The sequence below is a fragment of the Myodes glareolus genome, chromosome 1 (assembly GCF_982192425.1).
Source record: "Myodes glareolus chromosome 1, mMyoGla1.1, whole genome shotgun sequence".
Lineage (NCBI taxonomy): Eukaryota > Metazoa > Chordata > Mammalia > Rodentia > Cricetidae > Myodes > Myodes glareolus.
In genome coordinates, this window is record NC_142026.1 from 33035007 (window position 1) to 33051408 (window position 16402).

The 16402-nt window shown below is 48.9% G+C and overlaps 1 protein-coding gene across 44 annotated transcripts in view; it reads left to right on the forward strand.

The window, feature by feature from the left end:
- The window catches only part of Lrrfip1 (LRR binding FLII interacting protein 1), a 128059-nt gene that overhangs the window by 57878 nt on the left and 53779 nt on the right, over nucleotides 1–16402 (forward strand). For 23 of the 44 annotated variants that reach the window (XM_087905412.1, XM_087905425.1, XM_087905418.1 and 20 more), the window contains exons 2-3: nucleotides 10134–10220; nucleotides 14142–14159. In XM_087905412.1, coding sequence (XP_087761538.1) covers nucleotides 10134–10220; nucleotides 14142–14159 — 105 coding nt within the window. The remainder of the gene's footprint in view (nucleotides 1–10133; nucleotides 10221–14141; nucleotides 14160–16402) is intronic. The other 21 variants (XM_087905436.1, XM_087905447.1, XM_087905433.1 and 18 more) reach the window with 1 other exon arrangement.

The window sequence follows — 16402 nt, forward strand, 5'->3', positions numbered from 1 at the left end:
GTTTGTATTTTGTTTTACTGTTTTGGGCATGGGTTTTTAGTACATGGGCGAGCCAGACTTTTCCGCACAGTTGTGGTTCTCCTATTTCACCTCTTGAGTGCTGGGGTTGCACTGCAGGTAAAGGTCACCGCATTTGGCCCACAATGTTGGTCCTGATCCATGTGTGTGGCAAGGCAGTGTGTGTGTGTGTGTGTGTGTGTGTGTGTGTGTGTGTAGTGGGGGGGAGACAGGAAGATTTTTCTAGAGGAAGCAGGGTTAGGAGTGGGTGTGAGGTGTGGACGGGAGTTCACCCTCCCTCAGTGTAATCCCTTGGGCCACGGTGTTTGTCTTGCGCTGCTGAACTTGGTGTGAACTGTGTTCACGCACCCCCCCCCCCCCATCAGTAACTGTCACAGAAGACACTTCCTAAGCAGTCAGGGTAGCTAAATTTACCAGGGCGCTGCTGAATCAGCCTGGCGAGGTTTGTGTGGATGACGTCAGCCATTACCTCATAGGACTAGACAGTTATCTCTGATTTACAGATAGAGAGCAAATGGGGCCCTGAAAGTCTTGCTGAACCCCCACGGACAAGTGGGGAAACATTCAGACCCCAGGTTAGCTTACTTGGAACTCAGCTGACTGTGGCGCCACCTCAGGCCCTCCTGGCAGGGATCAAATATGCAGCCAGCTGCCTCCACCGCAGTTCCTCTCACTTCAGCCATAAGCATCTCCCGACAGCCCTGGGGTGTCATCACTCCGGTACCCCCGCACCCCACACTCTCCGTTTTGACACAGGTCTCAGGCAGCTGACACTGGTCTGGTTTCCTGACCCTCCCACTTCTGACTCTGAAATGAAATGCTGGGATTACGGGCATGTGATACCACACCCAACTTACTACCCTTTTCTGTGTCTGGTAATTTTCACATGAGAGAATGTTGAGTCGACTTAATTTTTCTAAATAAGACAGAGAAGAGTGGAAATGGAAGATTGGTAGAAACCTCTGCTTTTCTCTTCTTCAAGGTATGCCGACATTTTCGATGTTACCCATGAGTCTTATGGGCTTGAACTTGGGGCCTCTGCTCATGCCCGCAAGCACTTACACTCCAAGCCTATGCCTGTCACACACCACTGTGATTCAAACCTTTAGCTTGTAGCTTGTGTGGCACGATCTCCACCTCCTCCCAGATTGACAGGGCCATTGAATTAGAAAAATGTGACTTCTTCCAAGGTTGTTTCCAGTAATGTTGATTGAATCCGAGAAGGGTTGTGATGTGAGAATTCCCTGCCTAAGGAGGTGTAAACAACCTTCCCTCCAAGGTCCCATCCACAAATCAAAGTACCAATCTCACTGATGTTCAACCTTGAAAACCAAAGAATTTATTTGGCTTACTTGTAGAGATGAAGGAATTTGGCTGACTCCAAAGCAGATACCTTGGAAAGTCTTTTTGCCTACCCAGCATGAACCATGGCTTCTCCAATGCCACATAGGTGGAGCCCCTTTAGATTAACCTTCTCTGGCCTACGCTGTCTAGTACCTTCTGAGACCACCCTCCCAACCCCACCCCCACCCCCAACCACATGCAATTAAGACAAAACTGCACACACGCACCCGGAAGGAGAGGTAGGAATCTCCAGTGGCTCTCCTACCCCCTCCCCATTAAGGAATGTCAACTCTCAGCTGGATCTCACAGGCAGGCACAGCTAACTTGACTAAGACCGCAGCTGTTTTGCCTGGTGGGCAGAATTCTGCCACAAGTTGTTACAAGCTGTTCTGTGTCTGGGGTCTGCAGTTTTCAGGCTTATTCTTAGAAAGAACAGTGTCAACAACTGGGGAAACCTTAGGAGTGGATGTCAGGGAACAGTCTAGACTGGAACAGACAGAGGTGAGGGAACGGAGCCCAGACGAGGTTCCTGAAGTGAAGTGGTCCTCATCTGTCAGCCCTGCAAGTCCTCAGTTTTGGCTTTGGGGTTGCCAGTGTGGTATGAATTGTCCTCAACTCCCTCTGGTACCAGGTATGACCTAGGATGTCATGTGTGTTAGGCAAGCATCCTGGTCCTGAAGACCCTGTTTCTCTTAGAGACGGTGTAGCCTAGTACTTATTCTGAGGTGGAGAAGATGTTTGTAACTCAGTTACCAAGCTGTTTCCTAGAACTGTGGCAGATCTCACACTCGAGGCCAGATCTGCAGCCTCCCTCCCCCCCCCCCCCCCCCGCTCCCCCTGGGAACTCTGCTCCCATGAGAATTCTCAACTCAGCCTTGAGCATCCCTGGGACTATTCATTGTCCCTCTAGCACAGAGCAGTGTAGCACCTCCTTGGAGTCTGTGGGTCTAGCTAGGAGCAATAAAGTAACTGATTCTTCATTGACAGATCATTTTAGATAACCATCTCAGTTAATTTTGATAGTGGTTTTTTTTTTTTAAAGAAAGTATACAAAAGAAGTTGAACATCAGCCTTTAATTCCATGCCCTACATCCCTTCCATGGTGCTGGGGAACCTAGACCCCTTTGATTTTGTGAACTCTGAGACCCACCAGAGCAGGTGTGGCCACTGTGGCTGAGTGTCATCAAACTGTGCGCAGGGACACAGTAAAGTGCTTATAGCCCAAGCACAAGGGCCTGAGTTTGGAGTCCCTATATCCAAGTAAAATTTTGGCATGTCACACTTGTAATACCAGTGCTGGGAAGGGTCCCTGGAGCTTGCCAGCCGGCTCGTCTGGTCAAACTGGTGAGCTCCAGGCTCAGTGAGAGACCCTATATTAAAACATAGTGATTGAAGAAGACACTGAAGGTTACCTTTGGTTTACACACACACACACACACACACACACACACACACACACACACAAGGAATTACTAAACATAGTTTGTAGTACTGTGTGCTTGATAGAGAAATACCCACTTCAGGATGTTAGATGTTTCCGTAGATCTGGGGCTGACCTCATCTCTGTAGATGCAGACTGACTTGGGTGTGTCTTACTGAGACCCCTAACGCCGTACTTAATCTTGCTGTCTGTGGTCAGCCATTCTAAGGTGGCCTCTGGCCCTTGAGGAAGTACTGAGCAGAGCCTGGTATATATACTCTCCTCAAACTTCCATTCTGCTCTTGTTTTCTTGTTTTTTGAGACAGGATCACACCTAGCCCAGACTGGGCCTTGAACTCTTAATCCATTTGACTCAACCCCCCAGAGCTGCTGTTAGGGGCGTGCGTTGCCACACCTGGAGCATTTCCCTCACTCTCCATTCTGACATCATTCGCCGGGTAGTGATGTAGTTTGAACTGCGTACTGTGTGTGTGTTTGGTCTCTATAAATCCCACCTTGCTCTTGCAGTCTGCCTGAGTAGACAATGACAAGCTCTTCCCGACGTGGTCCTGTCAGAAAGCAAGATGACTGACTGATCACCTTGGCCTCACCCTGAAGGCTGTGATTCCTCAGCATCCCCAGTGCGCCCCTGCACTGACAGCAGTAGCCTCACTGTGTCCTGACTCATAGTTACAGCCATAAAGAACAATTCCCTTGCTCCTGGGACAGATCGCTCGAAGGGTTTTGGAAAGATAACACTTCTTTAAAGCATGGGATGAGATACATTGTAGCCAAGGGACATGGGCAGTGGGTCCATGGAACAGAGGCCAGGCGTGGGCACTGTTGCAGAGGTGCCCAGCTAGTGCCTGCCCTTTCCTGTTCCACCGTGCATTCCCTCGACTGCACTCAATAGCAGACTGTTTTTAGAATCTGCCGAATATAAGCTGTGGGGGTTTCCGTAGAAACAAAAGTTGGTAGCTGTTGCTACTTCCTGTAACCAAGGCAACTCAGGAAAGGGATTCTGTCCCTCCGCAACCTCCACCCCAGTCTGGAAACCACCATGTGTGTGTCAGCCATGCTAACATGGGTGTGGGTGGACGCACACTAGGAGTTCCAAGCTCCCGCATCAGATCTCTGTTCCTTCTCTCGGGAATGGATCACACCAGGACAGAGGCCTCTGCCTCCCTCTAAACAAAGGCAGCTTTCTTTTTTTTTTTGCTACTTTTGACCTCAGCAGCATGGTACTCATGTTACACTCACACGAGGGAACTTGGCATCCTTGGAAGTTCTCTGAAATGGCTTAGATTAGTGATGTCATGATGATGAAATATGCCCTGATGAAAATACCACCGCTTCTGCTCAGTTCCAAAGCCTCGAGGCTTCGGTAAATCTATCGTTAGCATGGACACTTCCTCCCATTCGCGGCATCTTTACATCTAAGCAGCCCCATGGGGCATCATTTCCAGGTGGCATCTGAGGGGGCAGACCAGGGAGGTAGTGGTGTCCCTGGGGCTCCTCATCTGTCTCTCTGCAAACTCAGAGGTCTCTCTGTCGGCCCTCTTGGAGTTCTGGAAAGTGAGAGAATGTTGCATCCCACTTCCAGGTGCGTTGCAAGACTGAGCTACGTATGGACCCTGTCCACTGAGTCTGCCTGTGGATGCAGGGGTGGGAACTGGCTTTGTAGGCCCAAGGCTTCCTCAGTCTGGTGGAGGAAGTGACCTGAGACCAAAACTGTCTCAATCCCCTTTCTCAAGAACTTCCTTAGAGCTCTGACCCATATGTGAAATCTTTCCAGTTTCTCTGTCGACTTCTGGGACACTTTGGTGTGGGACCTAGGGTGAGAGGGTCTGACATGCATACTTTGCCTGCTAGGCATGAGTGCCAGGAAAGGCCCAGGACTGGCAAGAGCAGAGCCTGGGTGTTGAAGGACTCCCTGAAGGTGAGGGGTGGGCTCCCCACAGACCCGCCTTGTCTGAGCACACTCTGCAAATCACATGTCTAGTCTTTGTGGCTAGAAGGACTCCAGGCAGCAACTTCAGGAACAGTTATGTGGGCCAGGGAGGTTACTCAGTGACACCCCAGTGCATACTTTAGTGATAGGCAAGGCATCCCACTGACTTCTCAAACAGCTCTCTGAAGCCTTTGCCAGCCTGTCTTTGGGGCTGTCACACGTATGACTCTATGACCCACAAAAGGAATTTCAATAGAAATTATTTCTGTAGCTGGCAAACTGGACACTTGGCCAAGGGACCCCTGTAAGGGTGACACTGTGGACAGTAGGTGGGAAACAAGAGGCACTGGGTCAGACTTGTGCTTCTCAGCAGCTCTCCTTGCAATCCTTCTTACCCAGAGTGGGTGTGTAATTGGATGTGTGTGTCTCACTCATGATGGGTGTATCCATGGATTGTATGTGTCACTAGGGTGGATGTGTTCTTGGATTGCATGTCTCATTCAGGTAGGCGTACCCTTGGGTTTGAATATGATTTATGGGGCGTAAAGGGAACCTGGAGTCAGGATCAGCTCTGTGGAATTGTCGTAGGCAACTTTTGTGATCTATGGGACATTTCCGACTGTTCCACCCCAAGGAGTGCCTCTATTTAAAAGCCCAGCCTATAAAAGCTGCTTATAGAATCCCGGGCCTGGGCCCACAGCAGCTAGGGGAGCTCCAGCCGTGGACCATAGCAGCGGGGAGGAAATGCATCCTGAGCCAGTAGCTATGGGAATAGAGGAGGAAGCTAGCGAGCCTGTGGCTGTCACAGGAGCCTGTTCCCGACAGCCCCTACCTCAGTGCCCTGCTCATGAACCAAGAGGAGGAGCCAAGGTGGGCCTACACCTGGACAGTTTCTAGAGCAACCAACAGAACTGTGTTTGCTTTCCGACATCACTGAGCATAGGTTTGGGGTTTGGTCCCCCCTCCCCAACTTCCTTCCCCACCTCCTATCTACTGAAAAAGGTCAAATATCCCAGGGCATCCATGTATTCCCATATAGGAATGTCCCTGCTCTTAGGCAAGCACCAGCATACAGGGGGCTTGTGAGGCCCTGGTGGACCAGGCCTCTGGAGGAGAGGTAGCAGGTGCTCCTCAGGAAACTGTCCCTAGTCCTCCACCAGCTAAGTGCAGCAAGCGTAAGGATGTACTTGGAGAATTTCAAATCTGCCTGTGACCTCACGCAATGGTTTTGTATTTAGCAAAGCAGCTGTCCAGGAAAGTGTACCCCTGGCGTACCCGCCCAAGGCAACTGACCTCAAGAACCACCTGGACAGTTGGCACATCGAGGACAGGCCTGGGCTTTGCACTGTGCACAGGGAATGAACCTTGAGCCTGAGTGCCACATGGTGGACCTTGGCTGCTTTGTACGTCAGTTCATTTCACAGCTTGGTCACATCCAGCCATCCCTGGTGACTTCGCAGGGACCCTATGCACGACCATCATCCTCCAACTCCTGTCTGCGTGTTGCTGTTCCTGGCAGCGTGTCTGAAGAGGAGGAAGCATGCCACCAGAGCACTGGCTAGTTCTTTCAAACCATCAAAGCTAGCGCAAGCTCCACTGAGTGTAGGATTTGTCTCATGAATGCATGCACAGTCACGGGAAGGGCTTGGATCTGTGTCAGTGTTCGGCTCCTCTGTCTACTGTTGTTTGGTTGGGCAGGTTCCAGGAAACAAGATGATTGCCATCACTTCCTCTACTGTGAGGCTCTGTCTCCCCACAAGTCATGTGACCGATGTAAGAGCCGTGGGTGTCGTGAATGGTGGAGCTTACAAGGACCTGAAGCTGTATTGAATTACAAACTAATCTTCTAAATCCTGATATCAGGAATAGCTGGCACTTAACAGTCTTCATTCATGTCTAGCCCATGCCTAGACTTCTCAGGGCGGGACTGGTAGCTATCTGGGTTTTCAGCACTACTGCCCTCAAGGACAGAATATGTTAGGCTAAAATGGACCACAGTGAGAACTGTGTCCCAAGGGGAGACTCTGTGACAGGTTCTACAAGCTCAAGTGTGTGGACCCCATTTAGGTCCAAGGCCCAGTGCCAAGAATTAATTCAGAAGGGATGAGGGACTAGCCAGGCATCCTGGCATGGAATGTGTGTGAGGTACCCAACATCTCCAACTTGGAGGACAACAAGGAAGGACAAATGTCATCTCAGAAGCAAGGTCATCTGTTGGTGTCTAATAAATACTCAAAGATACTTTGAACAGCGTTCATCTGTGACGTTGCAGCTCTAGGGTCAGGTGTGTGGGCCTCGCTTTGCTGGGACCTATGCTCAGGTCTAACAGGCCGTCAACAGCAGTTAGCCAGGCTAGGTCCTTCTGTGCTTCTGAGCTCATTTGTGGTTCCAGAACCTTAACTTTCTTGGAGGTCCTAGGATGGTGGCCCCTCTTCCTACTGGCTGTCACCTGAGGGCTATTCACAGCTCTTGGGATCCCCTCACAGGCCTCTCTTGTATGGCATCCAGCTTTCTGAAGACCAGCAAAAGATTTCCCTAAACCCTCTTAGAGGCCTCATTGAAGACCACCAAGCATGTTCTTTTTGATCAACTTAAGGTCAGCTGATGAAAGCCCTTCATCTGCCGTCTAATGTTATGTAGTGACAGGAATGACAGTATCATGTTTACAGCTCCCCACATACGTGCTCAAGGGGAGGAGACTACAGGTGCCAACATACAGGGCATTCATCCAGGCAGGGGCAGCAGAATTCTGGGGACCCTCCTAGAATGGTAGGCCTTTCTAGAATTCGGTCAACTATAGTCCTCTCTCCTTCTGCCCCATCTGGTGAATCTTTCTTCTTGCTCTTTCCACAAACCCTTACCTGTTCCTCCTTGTCCAAGCCTATGGACTAATACAGTTGTCAAAACTCTTGCCTAGTCTCTGCTTTCTTAGAAAGGAACCCACAGGCCCAGGACCGTGTGCCTCCTCACCCAAGGGTAGGTCCTGAATGTAAAGAGCCTTCTTGACCCTTCCCCTCCAGCCCTAGGTTATCCTTACAGACTAGTACCCATTAGGACATGTGATTGTTCTGATTACAACCATGATGGGGCAACACTTCACCTCTGTGCCCCACCTCCAGCTCCAGCCCCAGCCCCAACCCCAGCTTGTTGTATTGGGTGCCCTTTGATTTGAAAGATGTGGTCTTGGACTACTAAGGGACCACACAAGCAAAATCTGTTATGGAATTGAGTCCTGGGAGTCCTTGGAAGCTGAAAGGAAACCCCTTGTGATTCAGCCTAGTAGTTAACTTACATTAGAATTGGAAGAAAGCAGGGGCAGGCATGGTGATGAGCACCTGAAATCCTAGCATGGCAGAAGGTAGGAGGACTGAGGCAGGATGATGGTGAATTTGAGGCTGGCCTTGGCTATGTAGATAGCAAATCAAAAGTGAAAAAATGAAAAGGAGAACAGGCTTTCTTTTGGGCCACCAACCAGCTTCCAAATAAAGACACAGAGATTTAATATTAGTTATGAATGTTGGCGTTAGCCTAGACTCTTTTCTTGCTAGCTCTTATAACTTTATTTAACCCGTTTCTCTTCATCTACATTTTGCCTCAGGACTTTTTACCTTTCTTTCAGTCTGTACGTCCTACTTTCCTGCTTCCTCCATGTCTGGCTGGTCCCAGGAGTCTCCCTCTTTCTCCTTCATTCTCTTTTCTACCATAGATTCCTCCTCCTATTTATTCTCTCTGCCTGCCAGCCCTGCCTATCCCATTACTGCCTAGCTATTGACTGTTTGACTTTTTATTAGATCGATCAGGTGCCTTAGGCAGGCGAGGTAAAACAGCAACACATCTTTATACAATTAAACAAATAAAGCATAAACAAATGTAACATGCCTTCACATAGTTAAATATTCCACAACATGAACTGATGTAATAATGTAATACATCTTTACCTAATTAAAGTAATAGTCCACAACTGAGGAAGGGTCAGTTTGTCTTCTGTCGTGTGTGTGTGTGTGTGTGTGTGTGTGTGAATACCAGGGAGGTGGTATTCAGGTCGGCCATTAGGACCTATCTCCTATATCTCCTAGTGGGAGTACGCAGCTCGGAAAGCCAAATGTGCTTGGGCTCTTGCTCCTGGCTGGCCCCAACAGCTCTCTGGATCCCGAAAGTGCTGTATTAAAATGAGCCAGGGAACAGTGAGATATTACAAAATCCAGAACTGTGGGTGGAAGAATTATTGACTGTTCAAGGGAACTTACCTGCCAAGAAGGCGGGGCTTGTCACAAGAGAGCCTGCATTTTGGAACATTCTGCCTTTTACCTCCCTGGCTTCCGGGTTGCATGAGATAAGAGTATTCACATGGTCTGTAGTCATGCAGCCGGGTCAAAATGCCATCTGTAACCCCTTGGTTGGCATAGTCAGCTGTGTTCTGATGGCTGATCTGCCGGGGGCTTAAAGATTGTCAGAGGAAGAGCTTTTAATGCAAAGACTGACTCTACTATCCAGAGCCCTCCACGGTGCCCTTGGTCGCCTTGGGAGAACCTGAACTCCCCTCGCCGCAGAGGGGAGGGGATTCGTAGGGTATGAGGGGAGGCCAAGAGGGACTGGGCAGGAGTCTCAGAGTGGATCTCTCAGTGAGGACACCAAACTGGGACTTTGCAGGGCTGCCTGGCTCTGCCACGAGACCTAAAATAGTGTCCACCTGGCATTTAGTGAGGATTCAACGATCACCCTCCTGTCCTTGGTGATGCCAAACTCTGTTGGACTGTGTTTCTCCTGCATGCATACCTACGACATAACTATTTCTAAACTGGGCACAGTAAGACATTAACAATTCTGTAGACCTTGGCGATCTTAGCATAGGATTTTTCTTTCCTCTCTGAGTCAGGAACTTTCACCCCTTTACTCAAAGGAAGTCTTTCTAGGCTCTTCTTGGTCATGTGTAAGCTGTCAGAATCACCACTCCTGTGCTTTGGGGGCTTTGCTAAGTGAAATGGGGGTGACCCCAACACAAGAGCTGGCTGTTGCCAGAGTGGGTGTGGTGGTGACCAACAGACGTGCAAACTCCGGACAAAGGGACTCAAAGTTTGAGCAAGACAGAACAAAACGGTGCATGCATTTAATCAGCTCTGCACGTTTTTAAAAACATAGGAATTATTTGTTTCTGAAAATTTCCGTGTGAAGTTTTTGGACTTCGGTGGACCCGCAGCTAACTGATAACAGAGGAGGAGCTCCTGGGCTCACAGCGACCATTCATCCCGCTCCAGAAAACCCTGCCTCTGGAGAGCATCTGTGAATTGCCACTGTGTGCTTGTTAAGCCCTAAACAAGATTTTCTCTGCACAGTGTCATTAACTATGTACCCGGAAGGTGCCTGGTCTGTTCTCTAATAAGGTTTCTGGGTCTATTTCAGGCGGAGGCCAGGCTTGCAGCGAAGCGTGCTGCCCGCGCTGAAGCTCGAGAGATCCGCATGAAGGAGCTGGAGCGGCAGCAGAAGGAGGTAATGGAGGCTGGGGGGGGGGGGGCTTGCGGTTGGCTCTTTCTCTGAGGTGTGCTAGGACCATGAAGTCAGAGCACCTGCTCCCTTCACTGTGCCCTTTGTATCACTCCTGCTTGGAATGTGTGTGTGTGCCCCTGTGGTTTGTTCCGGGTTGGCCCGGAGTGTGCATAGCGTGGATGCCAGGCATGCTTGCCCAACCTGGGGGCCTGAGAGGAAGCCTGTGAGCTTGCCTTTCAGTAGTAGTGAGGTTCCAGGCCAGTTTTCTGACTTCGAAGGGCTGGAGAGAACTGGACCTGGATTCTCTCAGTTAGAACCAGAAAAGAACAGAGTAATTTTTTTTTTAAATTTAATTGACCAGAGTCTTTCACTTAAAAAAAATTGTCCCCAAAGAACAGGTGAGTATTGTGGATAAGTAGCCATGGGAACAAATGCACTGTAGGGGACCAGGGTGGTCATAGGCGCCCACACCCCTTCATCTTATCTGTATTTTGTTGTTATTGTTTGTTTTGATTTTATCAAGACAGGGTTTCTCTGTAGCTTTGGAGCCTGTCCTGGAACTAGCTCTTGTAGACCTGACTGGCCTCAAACTCACAGAGATCCGCCTGCCTCTGCCTCCCGAGTGCTGGGATTAAAGGTGTGCGCCACCACCGCCCAGCTCCTATCTGCTGTTTTTAAAGCCAACAGCCAGCATATGGGCTCTTTAACTATGTTAGGGAGCTGGCTTTCCCCCAGCCTTGCCCACTCAGGGAATGAACCCATCGGGGAGCATCTGCTCCAGCCCCCCACTACAAGGTTTGCCCATTAGGATGGCTGGAATGCATGAGTAGTCAGGGCTGCTGGAGTGGTCCCTTCTTCTGCAGGCTCTGGTTCTGCTCACGGAGCCCAGCCGAGGTTCACCACTGTGCGGCTTCGGATGGAAATTCACCTTTCCCAGAGTCCTCCACCTTCCCAAGCAGGCCCACGCCTGTCATGTACTCTATAGGGACAGCTGGACCACCAGACTGTGATGTTAACTGTCCCTCCCTGCCCGGGAACTTTGCCACCCTAGAAAGAAATATGCCAGCAGAAGAGGGCTGTGGCCAGACTTGATTTGGGGAAGGAAACTTCCAGACGGTGTGTGGGTGGCCACGCAGTGCCGGGAACCCCAGCCTAATGGCTCAGCAAAAGGCATAATAGTGGGAAGGCAGGTGGGACAGGGCAGTCACCACCATGAGGGGACCTCACCCTCTTCTGTGGCGATCAGGAAGTAACCTTGACAAGCTTCTCCTGTATGCTAAGCTATAAGCAGAGAATTTAACCAGTATTGGAAGGTGGCTCACTGTCTTCCCTTCTATTTAGAAGTTGGTACGTGTGTGTGTGTGTGTGTGTGTGTATGTTTAATAATTTTTTTCTTAGTTCTCTGAAGAAGCAGGGGTTGGTATCCATCCAGCATATATCTGTCTCTTTTATAAACAGGTTTGTCCTTTTAAAATAAAAAAAATAGGCGGTCCTGGGTTTTTTGTGTTAATTATTCTTTCCTTCCTTCCTTCCTTCCTTCCTTCCTTCCTTCCTTCCTTCCTTCCTTCCTTCCTTCCTTCCTTCCTTCCTCTTCCTCCTCCTCCTCTTCCTCCTCCTTCTTCTTCATTTCTCTCTCTCTCTCTCTCTCTCTCTCTCTCTCTCTCTCCCCTACTTTGGGTGGTAGTGAGGATCGAACCCGGGACCTCCTGTATGCTAGGCACTCACTCACTCACTCCACCCCTGAGTCCCTCCCAACTCCAGCAGTTCACAGAGATCCCCAGGGAGTTTGGCTGCCGCTTGTTCCAAGGGGTTCATTGCACTTTCTGTCCCACTGATCTTCTAGTGCATGACGTGCCTCACGGCTGTTGGTTTCAACTCTTACCAGAGACAAACCAAGGACTCAGGGCCGTGGGATGCAGTGAGGCTGTGAGCTGACTCCACATTGTGCTCGTACCTGTTAGTGAGCTCGGTGTCGTGAGTGACTTTCACCTAGATGTAAAATTCCTACAGAGATCAAGGCGAAAGTGAGTTAGAGTATGTGTACACGCGTCTGTTCTTACTGATGGGTAGTGTTGATTGGTGCCTATGCACAGTTACATAAAAATCTTCTACAAAGTCTTGGGTGAGAAGCCCTGGGCAGAGTTCGCTGTGAGTATGGCAGCATCCACAGTGACGAGGAAATTGGCTGAGTCCTTACGACTTTATTTTTTTGAGCAGAAAGATATTTGGCCTTGAACATCAACTATCTCCTCATTGATGCCTTTGTGGCAGAATTTGTCAGCCAGAGCTGACGTTTGTGGTCAGGAAGAGAAGCAATGTGCGTATGCACAAGTGTCAGCGGACAAGTCTACGGAGAAGGATGAGAGCAGCTAACAGCCCAGGCTTGCAGCCTGCCGCCTCAGCTGCTTCGCAGACTGCCCCCTCCGCCTGTCTTTTCAGTCTTGGCTATTATTAGAAGCAGCGAGCCCAACTTGAGCTCATACCATCTGATAGCCCAGGGCACTGGCATTTTAAGTTGTTGATTAAGGAGAAATGAATCTGCTTTGGACGGCTAGTGGTTAGCCAGTAGGGCTGGTATTTTGTTATAAAACTGGGAAACGCGATCCTTGCTTTCTTCTGTACATGCTGCTGCTGATCAGGAGTGATTTTCCCACAGGAAGGGGTCAGAGCTGAGGCAGCCTGGATGAGCTGAGGAGGCCTCAAGCTGGTGCCCAGGGTCGGGGTCCCCCAGGAGAGTTTGCAGAGTGTGCAAAGACCAATGTGAGAAAGACAGCAGTGTTGGGGTACAGGTCTGCCCCCAAGTCAGAACAGTGAGCTATATCCAGACCCAGGGCGCTCTAGGTCTCCCTGGTAACAACTCCTGTCTGGTGCAGATGGCAAGAGCCAACAGTAGCATCCTTGAACTGTGCTTTGGGGCTGACTGAGTGGATCTGGACTCCTTTTTAATGGGCTTACCGGATGAGACTAATATATCGGCATTCTTGGGCAAATCACAGGAATCCTTGAACATCACAGGGGAGTTTGCACTGACAGGAAATAATGTCTCTCTTAGTGTCCCTGACTGGGTAACCATTTTGGTTTGAGATGCTGTGTTAATTATAGTTGAATGTTACCTGCACTTTCTTGTCTGAAAACAAGTGCTAAATTTCTAGGCCCGCGTCCTTAACAAGGCCCAATGCAACCCGTGGCTTGTCCAATGACCGCAAGCATCTACTTCTTAGCGGTGACTGTGAAATTGAGAGAAGGTCCTGATGAAAACCTCTCTGTTGGAAGAGGAAGCCCCTCTTGTATGTCAGCACATTCCCATGACTGCAGCATTTTGCCGGAATGCTCTTGCTATTTCCTATAAATCTGCACGAACCAGGATGATAAAGCCTCTATTAATCGTTTCTGAATCTGACTGTTCAATTTCCTACTTAAAATTGGACGGTTTTCTGGTTAAACCTTTAGTAGTAAGAAAAGCCGTTTTCCTTTTAAAGGTAATTTAATGTTTGCTCTTTGACAGTTTTGTGTGTGTATGTGTGTGTGTGATGCACTTTGATTGGAATCCCCCGCCATTTCCCTCTCATGCCCCTCCATACTCCAAGACTCCCTCTGTGTCTTCTTCCCTGCTGGTCCCCATCTCTGTCTTTAATTCCTATTTCCCGGTGTGGCAATAGGCCATGCACACTCTGCCTTAGGTACCAGTGGGCTCTGCAGACACTGGTGTGGAGCGACCCCCAGCCGTCATCTAGAACAGCACAGAAGGAGTGAAGAAGTGTGACTTAATTCGCTTTTTCTTCATATTTAATCAGCAATCTTTGTTTTTCCTGCAGTATAGCATTCGTTCATATTTCTAGTTGTTGCTGAAGCTCTCTGAACCGCTCCTGCAATTTTAACTGCCTTTTCTATTTCTCCCCCTTTCCTCTTTGCCCTTCGCTATAGATCTACCAAGTCCAGAAGGTAGGCTCTGTACATCTCTAATACGCATGTGCTGCTCTCCCTTTGCCGAGGCCTTGACACCTGCAGAGCAATGCCCTGTGCTGCCCACCCCGCTTGCTGTGTCCACCGCCACCTCTGTCTGCTTGCCTGATTAACAAGTCTCTTTCACATGAGGCGGCAGCCGTGCATCGGACACATCCCTTGATCCTTTGGCCTCAAGGCACTGGAGAGTTGTCTCCGAGGCAGGAAAAAATCCTAACACAAACCACATTTTAGAATTGGAGGAAGCTTTTAAAATTGTTTATTAAAAGATAAAGGGGTTTTTTTCCAGATGACTTTATTAGAAAACCTTAAACATACCAGTATCAACTGCCACATAGTGAGACATTGCTGTGCTCTGATCCTACCACTCAGGAGGCAGAGGCAGGAGGATCACCCATAGTTTAGGCTATACTGGGATTATGTGGTCGTTTGGAAGCCACTCTGGTCTACATAAACAGTGATGAGACCCTGTCTCAAAAACATGAGGGAGAGAACATAGGTAAGTAGGTAGGTAGATCGGTACACAGACAGACAGACAGACAGACAGATAGATGATAGACAGACAGACAGAGAGACAGAGGAATGGTTATTAGGCTAGGTGTGGTGGCCCCAGCACTTGGGAGGCTGAGACAGAGGATCACAAGTTACAAGTTTCAGGACAGAAAAGAATAAAAATCTAGAGGTAAGAAGAGGTGGTCCTAGCATTCGATATGGAATGGATACTGAAGCCAGTGTGTCCCCTGTCCCCTAGAATCCCAGGAGGTTCTGACAGGTTCTGGTAAGGCTGGGGAGCCCTGATGGGCAGTGAGGCTGCAGGAAAGGGGCTGGATCTGGTCATTTTCCCTCACTTCCTACCCTTTCCTGTTTAAGTCATGGTTGGATTTTTGCCGACAGGCCTGAGATGCTATGTGAGAACTGTCAGATGGGAGCTCAGGTGCAGGGCACAGCTGGAGGAGCTCCGGAAACCCACACAATTTGTATAAGTCCGAGGGAAGGGAAGGCTTTCCTTAACGCTCCAAACTGTGATGAGGACAGGAGACGGGGAGCGTTCTCTCCTGGTCCTGTGGCCATTCAGCCAATTAGCTTCTCAGTGCTCAGGGCTGTTTCTCAAAGCCAAGCACCTTGTGCCTCAGTCTGGCTCCCTCCCGTCTTGTTAACTAAAAATCAGACAGAAACAAAGGCGCCGTACGTTGCACACGAATTAGGATCTGGATGTCATAGGTAAGGGTGGAGCTAGCATTAGCTGATTACAGAAGAGGGTTTAACACAAGGCACTCACTGGAAATGAAATTAAAATGTGACTTGGACAATTTAACAAGTGTTGTTTTTATTTCCTTTACAAATGTGTATTCTAAAGAAATTGGTATTGATAAAAAATAACAACAAAACAACAACAACAACAGAAAAAACAGCTCTTGCTCCAAGGGGAATAAGAGAGAGTTTATTCTGAGCCAGAAATGAATGACCATGGCCAGGGATTCAGGTTGCCCCCAATACTTAAACTTCTTATAGTTACAAAACAAAAGAAAGTCATAAATCAAGGCATTTCCCATATACATGGGTGGGGACATTGTGTAGGCAGGCTAGAGCAGAGAAAGGAAATCTCACTGTGGGTTTTAGGTACTAGCCGATAACATTCTTAGGTTTTGGTTTGGTGGAAGCTAGTTCTACCAAGTTAATACATTTCAAAGACTTCGACTGACAATGGATGTGGGACCAGATAGAGGTGGATGATCAGTGGCTTCCATGCAACTACAGACAGCAAAGATAATTTTGGCTTTTGATCTCCACAATCACAACCCTTCTCATGGATCAGCACCCTGCAGAACCTTCTGCACCAACCTTCCTAATGCTGGTTCTCAACCTTCCTAATGCTGTGACCCTTTAACACAACTCATGCTGCGGTGACCTTCGCACATAATATTATTGTGTTGCTACTTCATAACTGTCATTTTGCTACTGTTATGAATCATAATAAATATCTGATATACTGGATATCCGATATGCAACCCCCAGGCTGAGAACCTCTGTTGTACACAGATGTGGCTTTTGCATGTAACTTAGCAAGAAAAGACTGTTTGTGTGGCTTTTTTTGCACTAGCTTGACACTCTCGGCTTTTTAAGACTGTGTGAGTTCTCCCTCCTAATTTCTTCTCTTTTGGTTTTCTACTTAACCAACATCTCTCTGAGGAAGGGCAGGGCCATACCACGTGTCTGAAATC